The 17,869-nt window shown below is 39.4% G+C and overlaps 2 protein-coding genes across 2 annotated transcripts; one reads left to right on the forward strand and one right to left on the reverse strand.

The window, feature by feature from the left end:
• Positions 1-443: 443 nt before the first annotated feature.
• fam53c (family with sequence similarity 53 member C) lies at positions 444-8,062 on the reverse strand. The gene is made up of 6 exons (XM_030781762.1): positions 7,821-8,062; positions 5,331-5,622; positions 5,069-5,126; positions 4,484-4,547; positions 3,356-4,200; positions 444-1,764 (listed from the first exon to the last, which is right to left on the reverse strand). Exons 4-6 carry the CDS (start codon positions 4,545-4,547, stop codon positions 1,492-1,494), a joined length of 1,182 nt encoding a protein of 393 aa, XP_030637622.1. The 5' UTR covers positions 5,069-5,126; positions 5,331-5,622; positions 7,821-8,062; the 3' UTR covers positions 444-1,491.
• A 4,972-nt stretch (positions 8,063-13,034) lies between these two features.
• Positions 13,035-15,819, forward strand: zmat2 (zinc finger, matrin-type 2). Its single transcript, XM_030781413.1, has 6 exons — positions 13,035-13,054; positions 13,461-13,551; positions 13,813-13,936; positions 14,270-14,343; positions 14,433-14,578; positions 14,823-15,819. Exons 1-6 carry the CDS (start codon positions 13,037-13,039, stop codon positions 14,964-14,966), a joined length of 597 nt encoding a protein of 198 aa, XP_030637273.1. The 5' UTR covers positions 13,035-13,036; the 3' UTR covers positions 14,967-15,819.
• Positions 15,820-17,869: the final 2,050 nt, after the last annotated feature.

Here is a 17,869-nt window from a genome sequence, read left to right on the forward strand (position 1 = left end):
GTGTGTCATCTGCTTTCATAGACATTTTCTTTTTTTTCCAAATGAGATGGCCTCTTAGGATGAATCAAAGATATGTAACCCTAAAAATAAATAAATAAATAAATAAATAAAGACATCTTGGATACCAGCCTCTAATTCACCATGGAAATCAAACGTATATTTCTGCCCATAAACATGACAAAGTATTTTTCTGCTTAGGTTCTTGTCCACCAATCTGTATTTGACAATACCAATTTAAAAAATAATAATAATAAAATAAAAAAAGAGAGGCATGATTCCACCAACAGGCTTCTGCAACCCCAAAAGAAACAGGAGTGGAAAGAAAAATGAAATCAGATCACATTCTACAAAAACTCACCTGACACCACTTCCTTTCTCTGTAAAATAATTTCCAATAAACTTTATTTATACACAAACTGAGTCTAAATTTGCAAATTTGTCACACTTACAATAAAAAACATCTCTACAAAAGACAGAAATTGCGTGCCCCCAATCATCAAGCTACCATCTTTACACATAACTTGTTTCAAAACAAATGATTGCTATACAACGTAATGTGCCCTCAGTATACAGTGGTTGCTTCCATTTTTGTTGTTTTTAATATGTCACACAGTGCATTCATTATCAATGCTATACATCTCTATTTTAGAGGAACAAGTTGTACAGATTAAAAAGATTAAGAAAAACAGCAAAAAAAAAAGAAAAGAAAAAAAAGAGAAAAAGAAAGAAAGAAACAGTAAAAGGACAAGAGCTACACAATTCATTTCCAGGTAATATCTTTTGTTAAAAAAAAAAAAACTGGCATCTTAAGGCTTATGCTGAATCAGATTGACTTTAACCAGGAAGTAGAAAGGACTGCAGTTTAAAACCTGCATTGTCATACTGCCCTTTTGCATTGAACTGAAATTTAAAACACTGAAATTCATTACCACCATCCAATGAAGTCTAGTCTCACTACCAAAAAAGAGAAGTTGAGAGAGGAAAAGACATGGAAAAAAAAGAAAGACAGAAAAGCTGAAGACTTGTTTTTACTCACGTTCCCTCTTGTCAGTTTTTGAGGGTGAATTTCAAGAAGACAACCAACACACACACACACACGCACGCACGCACACACACAAACAGGGAGAGCTGGTGCTTTCCAGCATTCTGATTATACACAACTTAGAACATCTCAGCAACTGATTCTGGAATGTACTATGATGGGTGGGTCAACATCCACAGCTACCTGCGTTACTTGCTAATAAGTGACAGTAGCTGAAATGTAGTTGTTGTTGTTGTTGTTGTTAATGAGCTTATACACCTGCACGCCTCATGAGAGAGCAGCAGTGTTCCTGAGAGGCCTGCCAATGTGGGGGTAGCAGGTGGTGGAGAAGAAAAGGGGTTGAATGCTGGCAATGGAGAGGAGAATAGAGCTTCCCATACACCACTTTTTTTGTTGGTTTGTTTTATTTGTTTGTTTGTGGGGTTTTTTTGTTGTTTTTTTTTTTTTTTTTAGTTCTCCTCGATAAGAGTTATATCGAGTTCTGTACAATCCCTCTCAAAAACGCTTTGCTGCGTGCTGTCACAATCAGGGTCCACCTCCTCCCCTTCCTCCTCCTCCTCGTCGCTTTCGCTCAGGGGCCCGATGCTCGTCCTCCCGAGGCCTTCGGCTGGCGAACACGACCCTCTCAGGTCTCCGAAAAACGGCTCTAGGCCCATACAGACGTCCCCTCCACAGGCCAGCCTCCCACGTTCCAAAAAACTGAGGGGGTCTGTGCTTCGGGTCTAAAAAGAAACAAACACAGGAGTGAGATGGAATTCAAATAAAAATTTCCTTTTAACGCCCCCCCCTCGCCTTTTAGCTGCAGTGAACTGCCTGAACTCCCTTTTAAGCGAATGCTACATAGGCCGGAGAGAGTGCAATGATCCTAAGCTCCCTTGTGAAGCAAAGGAGGTTAACACAATAACAAACACCACTTTTTGCCTTTCCGCGCAGAAGTCAAAGCTACTGTTATCAGTGCTAATATCTTCCTCATAGCCACAGGACACAAAAGCATGATAAATGCAGCTATCATACTGTTTGTCATTGCCCTGTTAGGAGTAAATGCAGATTAATTTTTTTTTTTGGACCACCTGGTGCACAATAATGGCACCTCCTTTAGCACCGCGCAACTGCGCAAAAAAGTATGATCAGTATGAAAACCAAATCAAACTTTATTGGATATTTCAGTCTGTGAAAAGGTTGCCCAAGCTTAAAATTTTCGTGTTTACCCAAAGGTGCACCCTTGTCACCAAAACTAGCAAGCTGTCGATGCTACACTTACTTGACAGGCAAGAAAACGGATAACAGGCTGTTATTATACGTGTTCCTTTAATGCTGTTCTCATGATTTGGGAACAGAATGTTCATGTATAATGTATATGTGTACATTTATCAGACTGGAGAAAGCAACCTTGGGGGAGAGTGCGGGGGTACAGGTCTATACAGGCATTACATTTGGGAGGTTGGGGTTGTGAAGCATGAGAACCAAAGTCCTCCACATGCAGTACGAGTAGCGACAGCAGAGAGTGACGATGCATTTACGTCACAGCGTTAACAATAAGCTGCTTCAAAAAGCAAAAGCTATAGCAGCTGTTACGCTTAAAAAGGTCTTTGAGACCAACTCTTCTTAAAATTATGATTTATTACCTCACATAATTTGGAGTTTAGAAAACAAAGAACAGTGAATTTTGTTCTGTGCACAGTAGCATTTGCATATTACTGTTGACGGTTACTAAAAAGGACAGATGACAAAATAAGATTGTTTGAGTATAAAGAGGAAGAATTTAAATTTTGTTGTTCATGTTTAATGATAATCCATGTTGATTTTTTTTAAGGGAACACTGTATTGTCAAGCCAGCATCAGGATAGAAATGATTTTGAGGGTTGAGTATAATTTCATGCCTCTAACCAAGCTGTTACTGGTTGATAAAAAAATTGATGCCCAAAATTCCCTACAATCAATGAGAAACATGCATCCTATTTTGATGTGAGAAAAGCTGTAAAAGAGCATGTTTCAGGAGTAACCGGTCAGGTATTTATTTCACTGATGCAACAAATCCCAGCATTCCTCTGCCTGAGGTCTACAACAATCCCAGGAGCCATTCTTTGCAAATCACACATTCCCAAAATCCTGTGCTGTGTAATTAAATCAAAGCTGCATTCAATTGCCTGTCAAGCCATAAGTAAAACTTACGTAGTCATTGTAGTGAAGAAATAAACTACTGAATGTGATGGCACGATGTGTGTTGTAAGACACCTCACGGAATAAGCTAAGAATAAGTATCATGTCTTATCTTAGGATGGTGCTGACAGTTTTTTTGGGGGGGTTTTTTACCTGTGTCATCTTGGCAAAGTCCAGAACGGGCCTTCCACAAGGCCTGTCTGGGTCCCTGCGACGCTTCAGTCCAGGTTTGAGGAGGAGGAGGTCGCAGGGCTGGGAGTGGCAGCGTGGGAGCTGAGGAGGAATGGCGCGACGGAGCGAGGACGGAGTGCTGCAAGCGGACGAGGGCGAGGCGGGCACGGCGGGCGGGAGGGCCGCCGGTTGCGGGGGCACAGGGGGCGGCGGCAAAAACTGGGCGGCGGCTTCGCGGATGAGGACGGGGGAGAGGGAAAACCGCCGCTGCGGCGGAGGGGGCGGGTGGAGAGGCGACGGGGAGGAGGAGCACGAAGACGGCGAGGGGAGGAAGCAGCAGCAGGCGCCCCCTCCGGCGGTGTCACTGGGATCCCACGGGAAACTCCATGGCAACGGGGAGTCGGGGGAAAGGGCCAAGCTGAAGAAAGTGGGGCTCGAGGACGAGTGCAGCGACGAATTGAGAGAGGAGCTAGGGGCTCTTAGCGGACACGGCCCCCCCGCTCCCCCTCCACTGTGGCATCGACGGTTCACTGGTGTCCAGACCTTGGAGGCACTGGGCCGCCAGGTATTCCGGCAGCGTGAGAGGTCCTCCGGCACGGACAGTGAGCGACAGTGGCGTTTGGGGGGCGGCGGGGGGGGAGGCGGTGCACCAGGAAAAGACAGGTCCGTCACAGAGGTGCTCGGGGCTAGGGGTCGATGCAGGACATCTCCCTCTGGCAGGTGGGTAGCAGAGGGACCCAGGAGCACAGGGCCCGGGGGGAAGCTTGAACTAAGCACACCCTGCTGGCTGGGCTTGGAGGGAGGGCAGAGCTGCCAATAACTGCTCTCTGAAGATCGAAAAAGAACAGAGAGAAATGACTTACACTGACAGCAGAAAACTATCAAGACCACGTTACAACACAACAATACTCCTGCCCATATCAAGTTTTACTCTGAAAGTTGTGATTTAATTGACAGTCAGTTGAGCTTCTTTAAAACTAATCATATTTAATATTACAAAGAAATCTAGTTACAGTGGTGATGAACAGGTGCCACAACCTGCTAATAAAATTACTTAAAGATATCTAAATCTCTCAGTTTGGCTTTCTTGTCAGATGTTGAAGTGCATACGTGAATACTTTGTGTGACACGGCCTCAGTCTGCAAAGCAAGGCAGCCTTGAAAACCTCTGACATCTAGTGGCGAGACAGGAAAAGAACAAAATATTCCTAATGGCATTTTCATCATCTTCACACGTCCTCTTAATTCTTATACACCAGTGGGCGTTTGCCGAACCCAGACTAAGCCATGTATTTTACCATTTTACTGTTAATGGGTATTCTCCATTGAAAACCCTTTTTAATTGTGGACTGGGCTTAATTTGTTCCTCCCTCTACACAAGTAAATTCTGTTCTTTCATATCTGAATTTATGTTAGAATGAATAGATTGTGTTCATAATGTAAATTCATTAAACAACTGCTGAGGTAACAGAGCAACACACACTACAGCAGTGTTTTGGCTGCACCACTCGCTTTGGTTTCAGAGATTTGCACTTTCACTTAACCAGCACCTCATATTTTAATAGAGTAATTAACATCTAATTACCCAAATAATGTTACCCAATTCAATGAACAATTTAAGAATCTCTGATTTTGTGATTCTAAATTAGGGTGTGTTGGTTCAAGGTCATGAATAAAGTCTGAGAAAAACACTCACCAGGCATCAATCCATCTGTGGGACAGCATAATTTGGGGCTCTGCGGCTCGGGTAAAGACTGGAACACAGAAATATTTAACTACAGTCAGAAGATACTGTGTATTACAATTTATCAGTAATGACAAAGATACTGTGTATTACAATTTATCAGTAATGACAAATCACAATCAAGATTAAAGCAGACACGGCATGAGAGGAAACCAAAGAGGGAAGGGAGACAGAGAGATAGAGAGAGTCGTGCAGATAAATTCAAATGTCTCACCAGGGTAAGTGCCTTTTGGTGACTGATACCGAAACTCTGTTTATGGAGCTGCTCAATATTTAGTGTAACCATGGCATGGTGAGGTGTCTGTGGAGGGACAGGGAGTAGAAGAGGAAAAGATAGGGAAACACTGGGGGGGTGGGGTGGGGGGGGGGGGTCACTCTCCCCTGGCCTGCGTGTCGGTCCAAATGTGGAAAGCACAAGCACGTGTCCAACTTCTCCGCACTTCCACAGGGAAAGCTGTCCCAACTGCTGTCACTCGGGTATCATAGTGACACAGCTTCTTTCTCACCTGGAGAAATAAAAAACAAGTGGTAAGAGGTTATACGTTTAGTGACAATATGCAACCTGAAGCTTCCCAAATCCAATAGGGTTAAGCTTATTTAATGACTGTTTCTGACACCATCCATAGCACATCACTGGTTAATCTTGTCCTTACAAAAAAAAAAATTAAAGTTGAGAGAATCAGTCATACCCTCCCCATTACTTTAATAACATATTTACACATACAAAATTAGTCCCAGGGCTGATGAATAACACAAGGGATAAATCTAAAACAGCAGTAGAGGCCTCTCCTTTGCGTCACATTTATGCATGATTTTGTTTCTGCACTGATCTAACACACCTGTTTTATTCTGACACTCTTCAGAGCATGTGTGAATGGTTGTGTGTGTGTGTGTGTGTGCACGTGCATGTGTGTGCCTGGAACTAAATGACTGATTATTCAGACTAACAGGTCAAACAATCTAGTTTTGTACAGCCTTGACCTACTATCATCATTATTCTTCTTGAGGGTAAAACATTTGTCTAACGAACTTGTTCTAATTTTTTTAAATGAAGGATCAAGAATGGTCTACAATTCTATCTTTTTTTTTTTTTCAAAAATTGGTCTTGCCCCATAATAATTAAACAAGACTCTTGTGAACTAGAAACAAGAATAGTGCACACTAAATATTAAGACATTAAAAATGAAGTATTATTAATAATGACAAGATAATAATAATAATAATAATAATAATAATAATAATAGTAATACTAGCATTATGCATGATTGAAGAAGCATATGCTAATACCTAAGCCAAGTCGCAAGCCATGCGCTGACATATACACTGCTGCTTAGCCCATAGGAGTGTAAATTTTGAATTGTGACAGGTGTTCTGATGAGTATACAAACTCAGGGAGCTTGCTAGTCTAATATTACGGCGAGTTAGCAATAGCAATCCCTCTGCACGTACATTAAAATCAAACATGGTATCAAACGTCGTCATCAGAGATATTTAACTATAAAGGGATCTGTGCTGAATTGATGAACAATGATGAAAATGCATGCTTAATGTTCAATGCAGTACATCTCATTCTATGCAGTTCGCTAACTAGCGCGACGTCGAGTCTGTCAAAAACCAAGACCCTCAAGCTAAACTGTGCAGGATTCAGTCACCAATAACTAATAAACTACGGCTAGATGAAGCTAAAATACCATGTCGAAAAATGGATTCGACTTCTTGGTTACCTTAGTAACGCACTTCGCACGATCGCGGAAGCTAAGTGGCTAGCTAGCTAGTGGACGTGAGATGGGCATGGGGGAGGGGACGGTAGCCCATGAAATGACTATTGGGTTAGCTAAGCTAACTATTGTCATTAACCAAGATATTTTATCGTTTCACACACAGGGCGCTATCCTAGTGTATCATCGGGTTTTACCAATGTCTAATTAATTAGAACAACATGCCTTCAATGTTTATGATAAATCTATCTTGTGTGACTCATTTGAAGGACAGTATCGGCTGGTTGACTAAAGGATTTGCCTGGGCCTTGGCTATTGCTATCTGTACACAGCTCGCTAGGTTACCTCCCTTGCGTTAACTTCAATTAGCTAAGCTAGAGTAGCAAAGCTGCGAGAACACTATGTATCCAACAGTTTTAAACGTCTGTATTTACCAATTGCGTCTAGCATAAGAGGCATGTAGCATACTATGGGCTGTCATCAGAGCTTGCCTGGAGTCTTTTTCGTAATTCCGTGCCGGGTAGCTAAAATTAGTCAAATGGGAGGCATCAGACTGGTTCGCTGGCCAACATGGTGAAATGCCCACAAGAATTCATTACCACCAGTATAAGCCAACAAATAAGCAAATAAACAAAAACACATTGAAAATGCAGGCAGAAGAGAGTGACAGTCACCTGATTAGTTAAATCCCAAGAGAGAACACATAAATGTTCAGCAATTAACGTAAAGTTCACTGGTATATAAATCCAGAGAGCAAATCGAGAATGACTATCTATAGCCACCGTCTTCATCCATGTCAAACGAAATTGATTTCACCAGACAGCCCGTATGTATAGCTACCGCTTGCTATGTTGATGTACCCAAATATATATACTGGAAGAATGTGCAATCGTGGCTTTTATGATGAAAAACACAGAAAATGAAATTTTCGTTAAAAAAACATAAACACTATGCCTCTTTGTTTATGTGCGAGCATTCTGACTTACCATGCGAACAGAAAACAGCATTAAGCATCACAGGCCTCGTTGTATGCTCAAATGCCGCTTGTAGGGACAAACCAATCTGGAAGTAGCCTCTATCGCGCGACAAGCTAGCGCGCAACCCTTAGCGTTTAGTGCTGTATTTAGTTTCTATATTTTGGCCTAATGTAAGCATAATGGGAGTTAAATAATGTGTATGAATCTGTGCCTATTGAATTAAGAATTTATCCATTTATGAGTCAACAGAACAATCCATATTATACGATTCTCAAAAATAATGAAGCTAACGTTATTGCTAGTCTTAATTCACTTCGTCTCCTATTAGAAAAAAACAACATTCGTACGCCAGTGAGCGATTGGAATTCATAACATGTACAGTGCACTACGCAGGGAGTGTCCTTATTATGAGATGAACCTCGGTGAACATCCAGATAGTAAAAACTAAGAAGAGCATCAGACAAGAGCAGAAATTATTGTTGTTCATGAATAATACAAATATCTAGCTCGATAAAAAGAACAGAGATATTGTTAAGTTTTCCATACAACCTACATCTGAAGTTGGACTGAGCCGTGACTGAGACGTCAGTTTGAATCATGGGAACTGTAGTTTTATTTTTAATCTTCCACAATAAACATCACCATTAGAACGATAAATAGAGCACTTGTAATAATATTCATTCTAATGAATTTATTCTGTGTTGTTCTCAAACAGCTACTTTCGTAGCTATTTAAAGGACGCGTCATAGGAAATTAATTAACGACACGTCTTTACTCTCCTTGAAACATTTGGAAGACACAAGAACATTATTCTCAAGGAGAACTGTAGTTTTCATTTTTTTTTGTTTCTGTTTATAATTCATGGCACTTCAAAGAAGTCTAGTTAGAAAACATCTAGTGTGCGGACAGAAATGAGGGGAGGGCTGCGGTAGTGGTGGCTTTTTTTTTTTTTTTTTTTTTTTGGTAGTGCTCAGGTATAGGAATGAAGGACTAACTAATATATTGCACTGAAAGCTGAAGGTTTTGCGAGGTTTAATTGTTGTTTCTGTTGTTTTTAATATATATATGGAATTCTTCTCATAAAATATGATAACAAAATCTCAATAAAGGACATTCCCACAGTGTTCATATGCTTGAATCTCCAAGCTAAATACCAAATGACTGTTGATGGCACTTAATTTTGGCATTTTCAAAGAGGAAAAAAATGATGTACACAATGAATCCCTGAAAATCCAGAAAACCTCATAGCTGCAGATGTATACGCATTCTAATCATATACATGGTGGAAACAGTGAAAAGTAGAACATTTAAGACCTTATTTTGTAACTTTGTAACTCTGTTGTGAAAACAGTGATATTTACAAATATAATACTGAACTGTTCACTGGGAAAAAAATCATATTTGCACCACAAATCAACCTATGACACCAAAAAAAATGTCCCAGATTGTCAGTAAAGCCACTGATGCCCAAACCTAGCATGGTGGACACTTCATCAAAAAAAATAAAATAAAAACATAGTCCCAAAAGTCCCAAATAAAGGAGCTGGAAAAGTTAGTACAAAGTAAATTGACTGATTAATAGAGAATGGGGGAGAAAAATGTTCAGTGCAAATTTACCTCAAGGCAAACATGTCACGCCATTTGTGTACCCATGAAGCAGAATATAGTTCAAAGCAAACCCACAATGAATGTGCAGCGTGAGCCACTAAACTGGTCTGGTTTGAGTGATAGGCTCAAGTGTAAAAGTGATCATCTTTCTTTCTTGGATGACCGAATCCTATCACCTCTCGAGAGCAAACTACACAGTAGAATATAGAGACTATAAAATGAATTCCAAGGTAGCTGTTTTCCTCCTAAGACCACTTGTTGTCTGTGAGTGCGGTCAGTTTCCAGAAGGACTCTCAGCCATTCCAAAACATTGTCGTCAGATGCAGGGTGACTTGTAAGAGAATATCCCAAGATAGACTGTGAGGCTTGAATCTGCTAGCCGGTAGAGCCAACCTGAAAACGTCTATTCCAGAAAAGAAAAAAATGTGCACACACGTCAGATTGTACTTTCTGATAGTACTGTACTACATTCTTGTGGCACATAAGATATCTAACGATTTGTTTGTTCATATCCCAGTATCATGAAAGAACAAGGAAGCAACAGGGTCTAATAAAATTGCAGCCTGTGAGTAAAATGCGTTATTAGCCTAACCCTTCATATATTCATAGTAGCTGTCAGTATTTCTAGAACCCATGTGTGCTTTTTTTTTTTTTAACATTTTGGATTTATTTGAATCAAAACACAATGAGTCAAAATATACTAAACTATAGCACAAGTCACTAATAAATAGCATACACATCACTCCAAATTTGCTTTAAAATGAAATTATCTCCTCCTTATCTGTTAAGGGATGTAACTGTCCTTATCTCTGTGGCGCACTGAAAAAAAAGAAAAAAGAAAAAAAAAAAAAAAATATATATATATATATATATATATATATATATATATATATATATATATATATATCAGCCATTTAGCTGAGTTGTATTGAAGGCAACAGATGTCATCTCAACAGCTTCAAGGCTTTACAGAATGTGTCATCCTAATATCAATGCATTTTTATGTTCCCTCTGAAACAACCCCTGGCTGGTGTCCATTACATTCAACTGTAATTATGCTATAGAAGGCAACTTAAGTAAACATACATCACTGGCAAAAGTTGTATCAGAAAAAAGTCAGATGTAAATAAATTATGTAGTAAAAAGGCAAACTTGATGTCACCATATGAAGGGTATGTACATGGTGGTTCAACGATTATGGTGCACAATACTGACCACATGGGTATTGTGAACATGTTGTGAACACGAAGAAGATGCAGTGCTCTTGCCCAGTGAGTCACCCTTGGGAATTCACACATTGAACTGGATGTTTTATGTGTGTGTGTGTGTGTGTGTGTGTGTGTATATATATATATATATATATATATATATATATATATATATATATATATATGTCAGAGATGCTAATGCTAAATTTGAACTACTTCTATGATTTGTTGGGGTTTTTTTATTACACTTTTACTAAAAATACCATGTCCAAAATTATTCATACCTCATAAATTTGCAAAATTATCACAAATTGTTGAGAAAATGCAAGCCTCTATACCATTCCAAATGGTTATGGTAATTTCTACTGTTTTCTAGAGCATTACAATTAACTATAAATTGAGAACAGCTGATGCAGTAGTTCTCTAGTCAGTTACTAGTCAATTGCAAGTCATGGCTAAAACCAAAGAGCTTAGTGAGGGCCTCTGGTTGCACATTGTGGCTGCTCACAAGATGGGGAAAGACTATAAAGCCATATCCAAGTGTCCATGGACACCGACCAAGGAGGACTCCACTTCTCCAAGACAGTGAAGAAGAAAGCTTTTGGTCATCAATTCTGTGGTCAGATGGCCAGAAGCTTTCTTCTTTCTTCAGGTGAGCTTGTGTGCCTGTCTTGAAGAAGTGGAGACCTCCTTGGTTGGCATCCATGGATACCAGCCTTGTGCAGATGCTGGTACCAGAATTGCTCAGATTCCTCAGGATGGCCTTGGTGGTGATCCTTGGATTCTTCTTGGCCTCTCCAAACTGCCATTCTTGCCAGCACAGGGGTCACTTTTGGCTTCCTACCATACCCTTTGAGATTTTTCATAGTGTGGAACTCCTTGTACTTTTTGATTATGCTTTGTACTGTGGCCACTGGCACTCGAAAACACTTGGATATGGCTTTATAGTCTTTCCCCATCTTGTGAGCAGCCACAATGTGCAACATTCCTCACTAAGCTCTTTGGTTTTAGCCATGATTTGCAATTGGCAAGTAAGTTACTAGAGAACTACTGCATGAGCTGTTCTCAATTTATAGTTGATGAGAATGCTCTAGAAAACAGTAGAAATTACCAGGACCATTTTGAATGGTATAGAGGCTTGTATTTTCTTGAAAATTTGCAACAATTTCAAGTGGCATGAATAATTTTGGACATGGCATTTTCAGTAAAAATGTAAAAGAAAAACCAAAACAAACAAACAAAAAAACCCATAGAAATAGTTCAAATTTATCGCTAACATCACCGGCACAATGTCTTACCATTTTTTGTCACTTGTTTGTCATTTCCAGCCAGATGAAACCTAGTGGTCAAATAAAAATTCACTATAAATCAAAATTTGACATGGGTATGAATAAATTTGGGATATATATATATATGATAGGGCCTTGGACACGTTTATTTGAACCTCAACACAAACAAGAGCTCATCTTGGGCATTTGCCCTTTTATTTTATTTCATTTTATTTTTTTTATTTTTTTTTACATTTTATTACTGCAGTTTAACAGGCAAGTAACAATACTCTCTGGTCTAGATTATGTATATGAAAAAATCACACGATAGCCGCACTAATGAATATCCTCTACATTTGCACTCAGATTAATGCTGGGCTTTTATATCGTTGTAACTAAAATGTGTTGTCGGAAGTTAGTGTTGAGAATTTTAAGACCACCAGATGTCAGTAAGAACCTGGGTGTAAGATGCCTCGAAATACCAAGTCTGTCTGCAACCTTGAACTGTCTCACTCCCTCGTGTACTTAGCATTGCCAATCATAAGGATGTAGACAGAACACGTAGCCGCAGAGTTTAACCGTTCCTTTAAGCCACCTCTTCGGACGTAGCCAGACATATCTGTCAATAACCCCTTCAATTTACAGTTTGTACATTGTACAATAGCTCGTCAGTGACGTGATCACGTGGTACGTGTTACATTTACTAGGTGCTGAGTATGTTTGACCAATCGCAAATTAATGTTGTTTGCTCTATTAGCTCAACGCTAACGCAATTAGTATTTTTTCCTAACAGCGAATCTATCGATTGTAATAAGCTTTGATCCCAGTCATAGCTTTGTATTTTAACAGTTGTTAATAGATATTGACAATGTCAGCTATACCACTCAAGTGTATTGTCTACAAAAATCTGCAATGTTAAAACGTATCATTATTAGGAACATACTGAGTAAGACTCAACAAGAAAAATGAATTCCCATGCCATGGGCGCCATATGTCTCGCTGTTGAATTTTTCTGTGGTCGATGTTTCCATAGTCTGACAGTACAAGCGAACGATCACTGCGTTCATCGTATGGTACTTGCCCACAATCCACACGTTTTTGTTGATTTACGGCAAATCGAAACACTTTACGGCACTTCAAAATGGCGTCCGGCAGTGGTGTAAGTATTGTTTTTACTTTCTCGTTTTATCTCAGTTTTTCCTCATAGCTTTTCGTTTCATCCATGTATATTTCATGTGAATTCGGTTAGCATCTATTGAAACATTTAACTACTCACAGTGGTTACCGAATAGAGCACTGAAATGTGTTTGTAAACTCTATGAAGCTACTTAGTGGCTCATCAAGATAGCATTTGTAGCTAACTTTTGATTTGGTGGTGCCAGTACCATTTAAAGGCTAATCCGAGACATGTAAGGTGACCAGACCCTTGAGCTTGTCTGTTCTTTAAACTTATGAATGATGTCGTGTTCTGTATCAATAGGAAAGTAAAATATATTCCGTTAGACAATGGCTGTTCGACACTGTCTTCGAGTGACTAATACAATGTTGTTTACATTTTGATTTAGAGTAAGAATGATTTTCGACGGCGATGGGACAAAGACGAGTATGAGCAGCTGGCTCAAAAAAGACTCACGGAGGAGAGGGAGAAAAAGGATGGTAAGGATGCCTCTAACGAACAATTATTCATTAGTTGACAGAAGACAAGTATACGTTGTTGTTGTTTTAAGTTAGAGAGGTTTAGGTTTTAATACACTGCCCCCATGAGTATGTAGAGGAAAAATTACACTAATTTTGTAATTTTGCTGCGCTATGAGGTTGGCATTGAATTCAGATAATGTTGTAAATAACAAGACCGCGAGAGATAAAAAAAAAAAAGATAAAAAAGTAATCCACTTGCTCTTATGTTTCTATTTCCAGGCAAGCCATTGCCCCCTGTCAAGCGGGCACTCCTCCGCCACAGAGACTACAAAGTCGACCTGGAGTCCAAACTGGGGAAGACTATTGTCATCACAAAGACTACGCCTCAGGCAGAGATGGGCGGGTAGCTACTATTATGTTCTCTTCCAAGAGGCTGTCGTGTTGAAAGTGTGGAATATAACAATTTAAGACAAATAACTTGTGCTGCAAATGGATAAATGTAAATGCTGCACAGCCACAAAGATGTAGCAGTGCTTCGGAGTTTGACCCCAGCCAGAATTTCAACACACAAAACCCAAATGTTTTCCATGCCCATATATATATTTGTAGTATTAGGCCAGTACCTTTGTTTTGTGTTGTCTGCACTGACTGTCCGGTCTGATTTTAATGCTTCAGCTCTCAAAGGTTTAATATAGAAACACTTTTCTCATTTGGCTTTTTATGCACTTTCATGTAGGTACTATTGCAACGTGTGCGATTGTGTTGTGAAAGACTCCATCAATTTCTTGGATCACATCAATGGCAAAAAACGTAAGTATTGGGATTTTTATTTTGGTATTTTATGTGTTGCGCACAAAGAAGGAGAAGTTAAGACTCTCCCTAACCTTCTCTCTGTGCAGATCAGAGAAATCTGGGGATGTCCATGCGAGTGGAACGCTCCACTCTAGATCAAGTGAAGAAACGTTTTGAGGTCAATAAGAAAAAGATGGAGGAAAAACAGAAAGAGTATGATTTTGAGGAACGAATGAAGGAATTGCGAGAGGAGGTGAGTGACCAGACCATTAAGTCTTTACCTGCATTTTGGAAGTATATACAGGAGCAAGTGTGTTGAGGGAATATGCAGTCCTGCGTAAAAGCTCATTTGTGGAATGTTCTACTAATAGCAAATCAATGTATTGTTAAGGTTGGTAGAATTGGTGTGATTTGTTCTAAGGAGATGCAATATTCAGCTTACTGTACAGTATCATTATGGATTCACTCTTAATGGTCAATTTTATTGTCTTAATCAGGAGGAAAAAGCAAAAGCTTACAAAAAGGAGAAGCAAAGAGAGAAGAAGAGAAAGGCAGAGGAGGATCTGAACTTTGAGGAGGATGATGAAATGGCAGCAGTGATGGGCTTCTCAGGGTTTGGCTCCTCAAAGAAGGGCCACTGATATTTAGACCACTCTCACCTCTTTGCCAAGATCTTTTCCCCCTGCAGCTGAGCAGTGAGAATTTACAGATAGGTGTATTGTTAACTCCTGTCAGCTAAGAGGGTAAGACCATGGTTTGTTCCTTGATTGGACCAGCCTTACCCTAATTTTTACTGTGTTTATTCAAGGTCATGGAAAGTTAAGCTAATGTCTTTTTTCTTAAAACACCACTCAGTTGTTTATTGATGTGTGAAACCAACAAGCAGTTTTACAAAGAACAGCCCTGGAAGCTTAGTTTGTTGCTAGGTAACAGTTTAAAATTTTGCAAACATATCTGAATTGGAACTGTACTTAACATTAGCCCAGCTTTGTTTCTGAATCACAAGTCTTGCATGGGTTGGTGCTGATTTGTTATATTCACTCAATCTTTCAGTGTCTGGTACACTTGTTTGTTTTAGGGAGGATAACAGTGAGCAGTTTTCATTGACATCTGGAAAAGCAGGAAGCCGGGCAGTGTTATTTTAGTTTTGAGTTCCTTCCTTACACTCAGTTTTTTTTTTTATGATCAGTGATAGTTAATTGGAAATTTTAAACAGCCCAACCTGACAATCCAGTCCCTCACAAGCTAAAAGTGTGAAAATTGAGTGTCCACTATGCAAGACTACAATGGCCACTATTGCACCCTATTCATTTAGACCTGCCCAGTATAAGAATATGTTTGATTTAAGGGCTATGTGTTTCTCTTTAACAGTCTGTAAAAGTTACTGTGTTAAATTGTGTAATTTAATTGCTATTTTACATTAAAGATGGCTCCGGGTTCAGTTTTTGTTTAATTTTTGTTTCAAATTGATGGATCATTGATTTATGTATTAAAACATGTATTATTACACATCTGAAGTCCACTTAATTTGAGACATTACTTTCCATCAGCTCTACTTTGTTTGGATCTTATATGTACTTTTATTTCATTCAGGTATTATCACTGTAGAGATGACTCTTTTTGCTAACTGGTCTCATGATACAAAGTTTTAAGAGGGTTGTTGTTTGCTTTTGTTATATGGTGGTGTTGTACAACAAAATTAACTGCTGCAGTGCAAAAAAAAAATGGCCAAGGCAAAGCAAAAATGATATCTTAACACTATCTTTGAAACAACGCCCAAGGAGCTGGAACTCCCTATGGGCTAGAAAAGTGCTTGCATAAAAGCTCAAGTTTTTCCTGCTTAAAAGATTTTTGGTCTATTTTGCGTTGGAGAAGAAACAGCAAATCTGTAGGATAGGTTTTATAGTACAGATTTCACATTTTATGCAAAAAAAAGGGGGGTCCAAGATGCAGAGAACGAATTTCATTTATAGAATATCCTTAGAAAGACTTGAATTCCTCCTGAGCAAAAGATTAGTTCATTTGGCTGACTTTCTTGTAAAAAGTACAAAACTGCACAGTGGATCTAGAATTCCATATTAATTTTACAAGTGACAGCCTTTTTTTTCTTTTCTTCTTCCAGTTTCAATACTCCTATAGCTCTGTATTGGTGCTGAGTACTCAATGGAGAGCACTGGGATACAGTTGTAATCAGAAATATTCAACCCCCTCACCTTAATAGACATTATAGTGATGTGAACTGAGGTTAATGAAAATATCTGACAAAAAACCTCATCCCCACATCATCAATGATCTACCCCCAAGCTTGACCGTGAGGATGGTCTTCTTCCGGTCATAAGCCTGGCCTTTCTCACGCCAGACATACTGCAGGTCCATGTGTCCAAACAGCTCCAGGTTAGTTCCATCAGTCCATAGAACTGTCTCCCAAAACTCTGCAGCCCTATCCGAATTCCCCCTGGCATATTCTAGTCGACCTTTGATGCTCCTTGTGGTCAAGAATGGAGTGTGTCTTGGAATTCGGCCATGAAGTCCTTCTTTATTCAGTGCTCATCTTATAGTTGCCACTGAAGCACTTGTCACGGCCTTCATCAGGTCATCCTGTAGGTATTTTGCAGTAACACGGGGGTTTTTATTAGTTAAAATAATTAAGCTGCTAAGGGCTGTTGATGAATTTTTGGGCTTTCTCCCATGGCCAGGCAGGTTTGCAGCTGTGCCATAAGTTTTAAACTTCCTTATAATGCTCCCAATGGTGTCTCTTGGAATATTAAATTTTTGGGAGATCTTCTTACCCAGTGCCCTTCAGGTGTAATGACAATTTCCTTTTGTGAAATCTCCTTAGTGTCACCCATGACTGCAATTCACCTTGAACACCTTCATAGGTGGGGTTTATATATGCACCAAAGCTAAATCAAATTAAGGATCATTTTAGAGTTCCCAAAGGCTTAATAATGTTTTAACTCCACTTCAGGCCATAAAAACTAGCAGAAGGTTTAGAAACAGCAATATTACATAGGGGTTGAAGAATCGTGACATGGCTAGATTAACAAAATATCCTGTTGCTCACAAATACTACATCATAGATTTTCTTGGTTGATTTCATGTATAACTCAACTGATAAAGAAGTTATCCAAAGGAAAATCTAGCTCTCTGAAAAAATTTCCATTGGTAAATCCTTACAATCTTTGAGGGGTTGAATATTTCCGATTGCAGCTGTAGTAGAGAGCATGCTAATTGTCTTTTCATTACTATATATGACACTAGAAACTAGGAGAAAGAGGTTTGCATATTCGTCCTCTGAGATGTGGGAAACCACCTACTGTGTCTGTTCATGCTATAAACTGCTGAGCATCAGAGATGACATAACAAAACAGGAGGAAATATTAAAAAAACACAGTGAACTTGCCTGAGACCCACACCCAAAAGATGGCAGAAGGTTGACTTTATGACTACAAGCCTGACACTGCGGGGATTCAAACCATGCATTCCAGAATGACATAAGTGAGAGATTTGACAACGATGCTTTATTTGCAAACATATCAAGGGG

The sequence above is a fragment of the Chanos chanos genome, chromosome 8 (genome assembly GCF_902362185.1).
Source record: "Chanos chanos chromosome 8, fChaCha1.1, whole genome shotgun sequence".
NCBI lineage: Eukaryota > Metazoa > Chordata > Actinopteri > Gonorynchiformes > Chanidae > Chanos > Chanos chanos.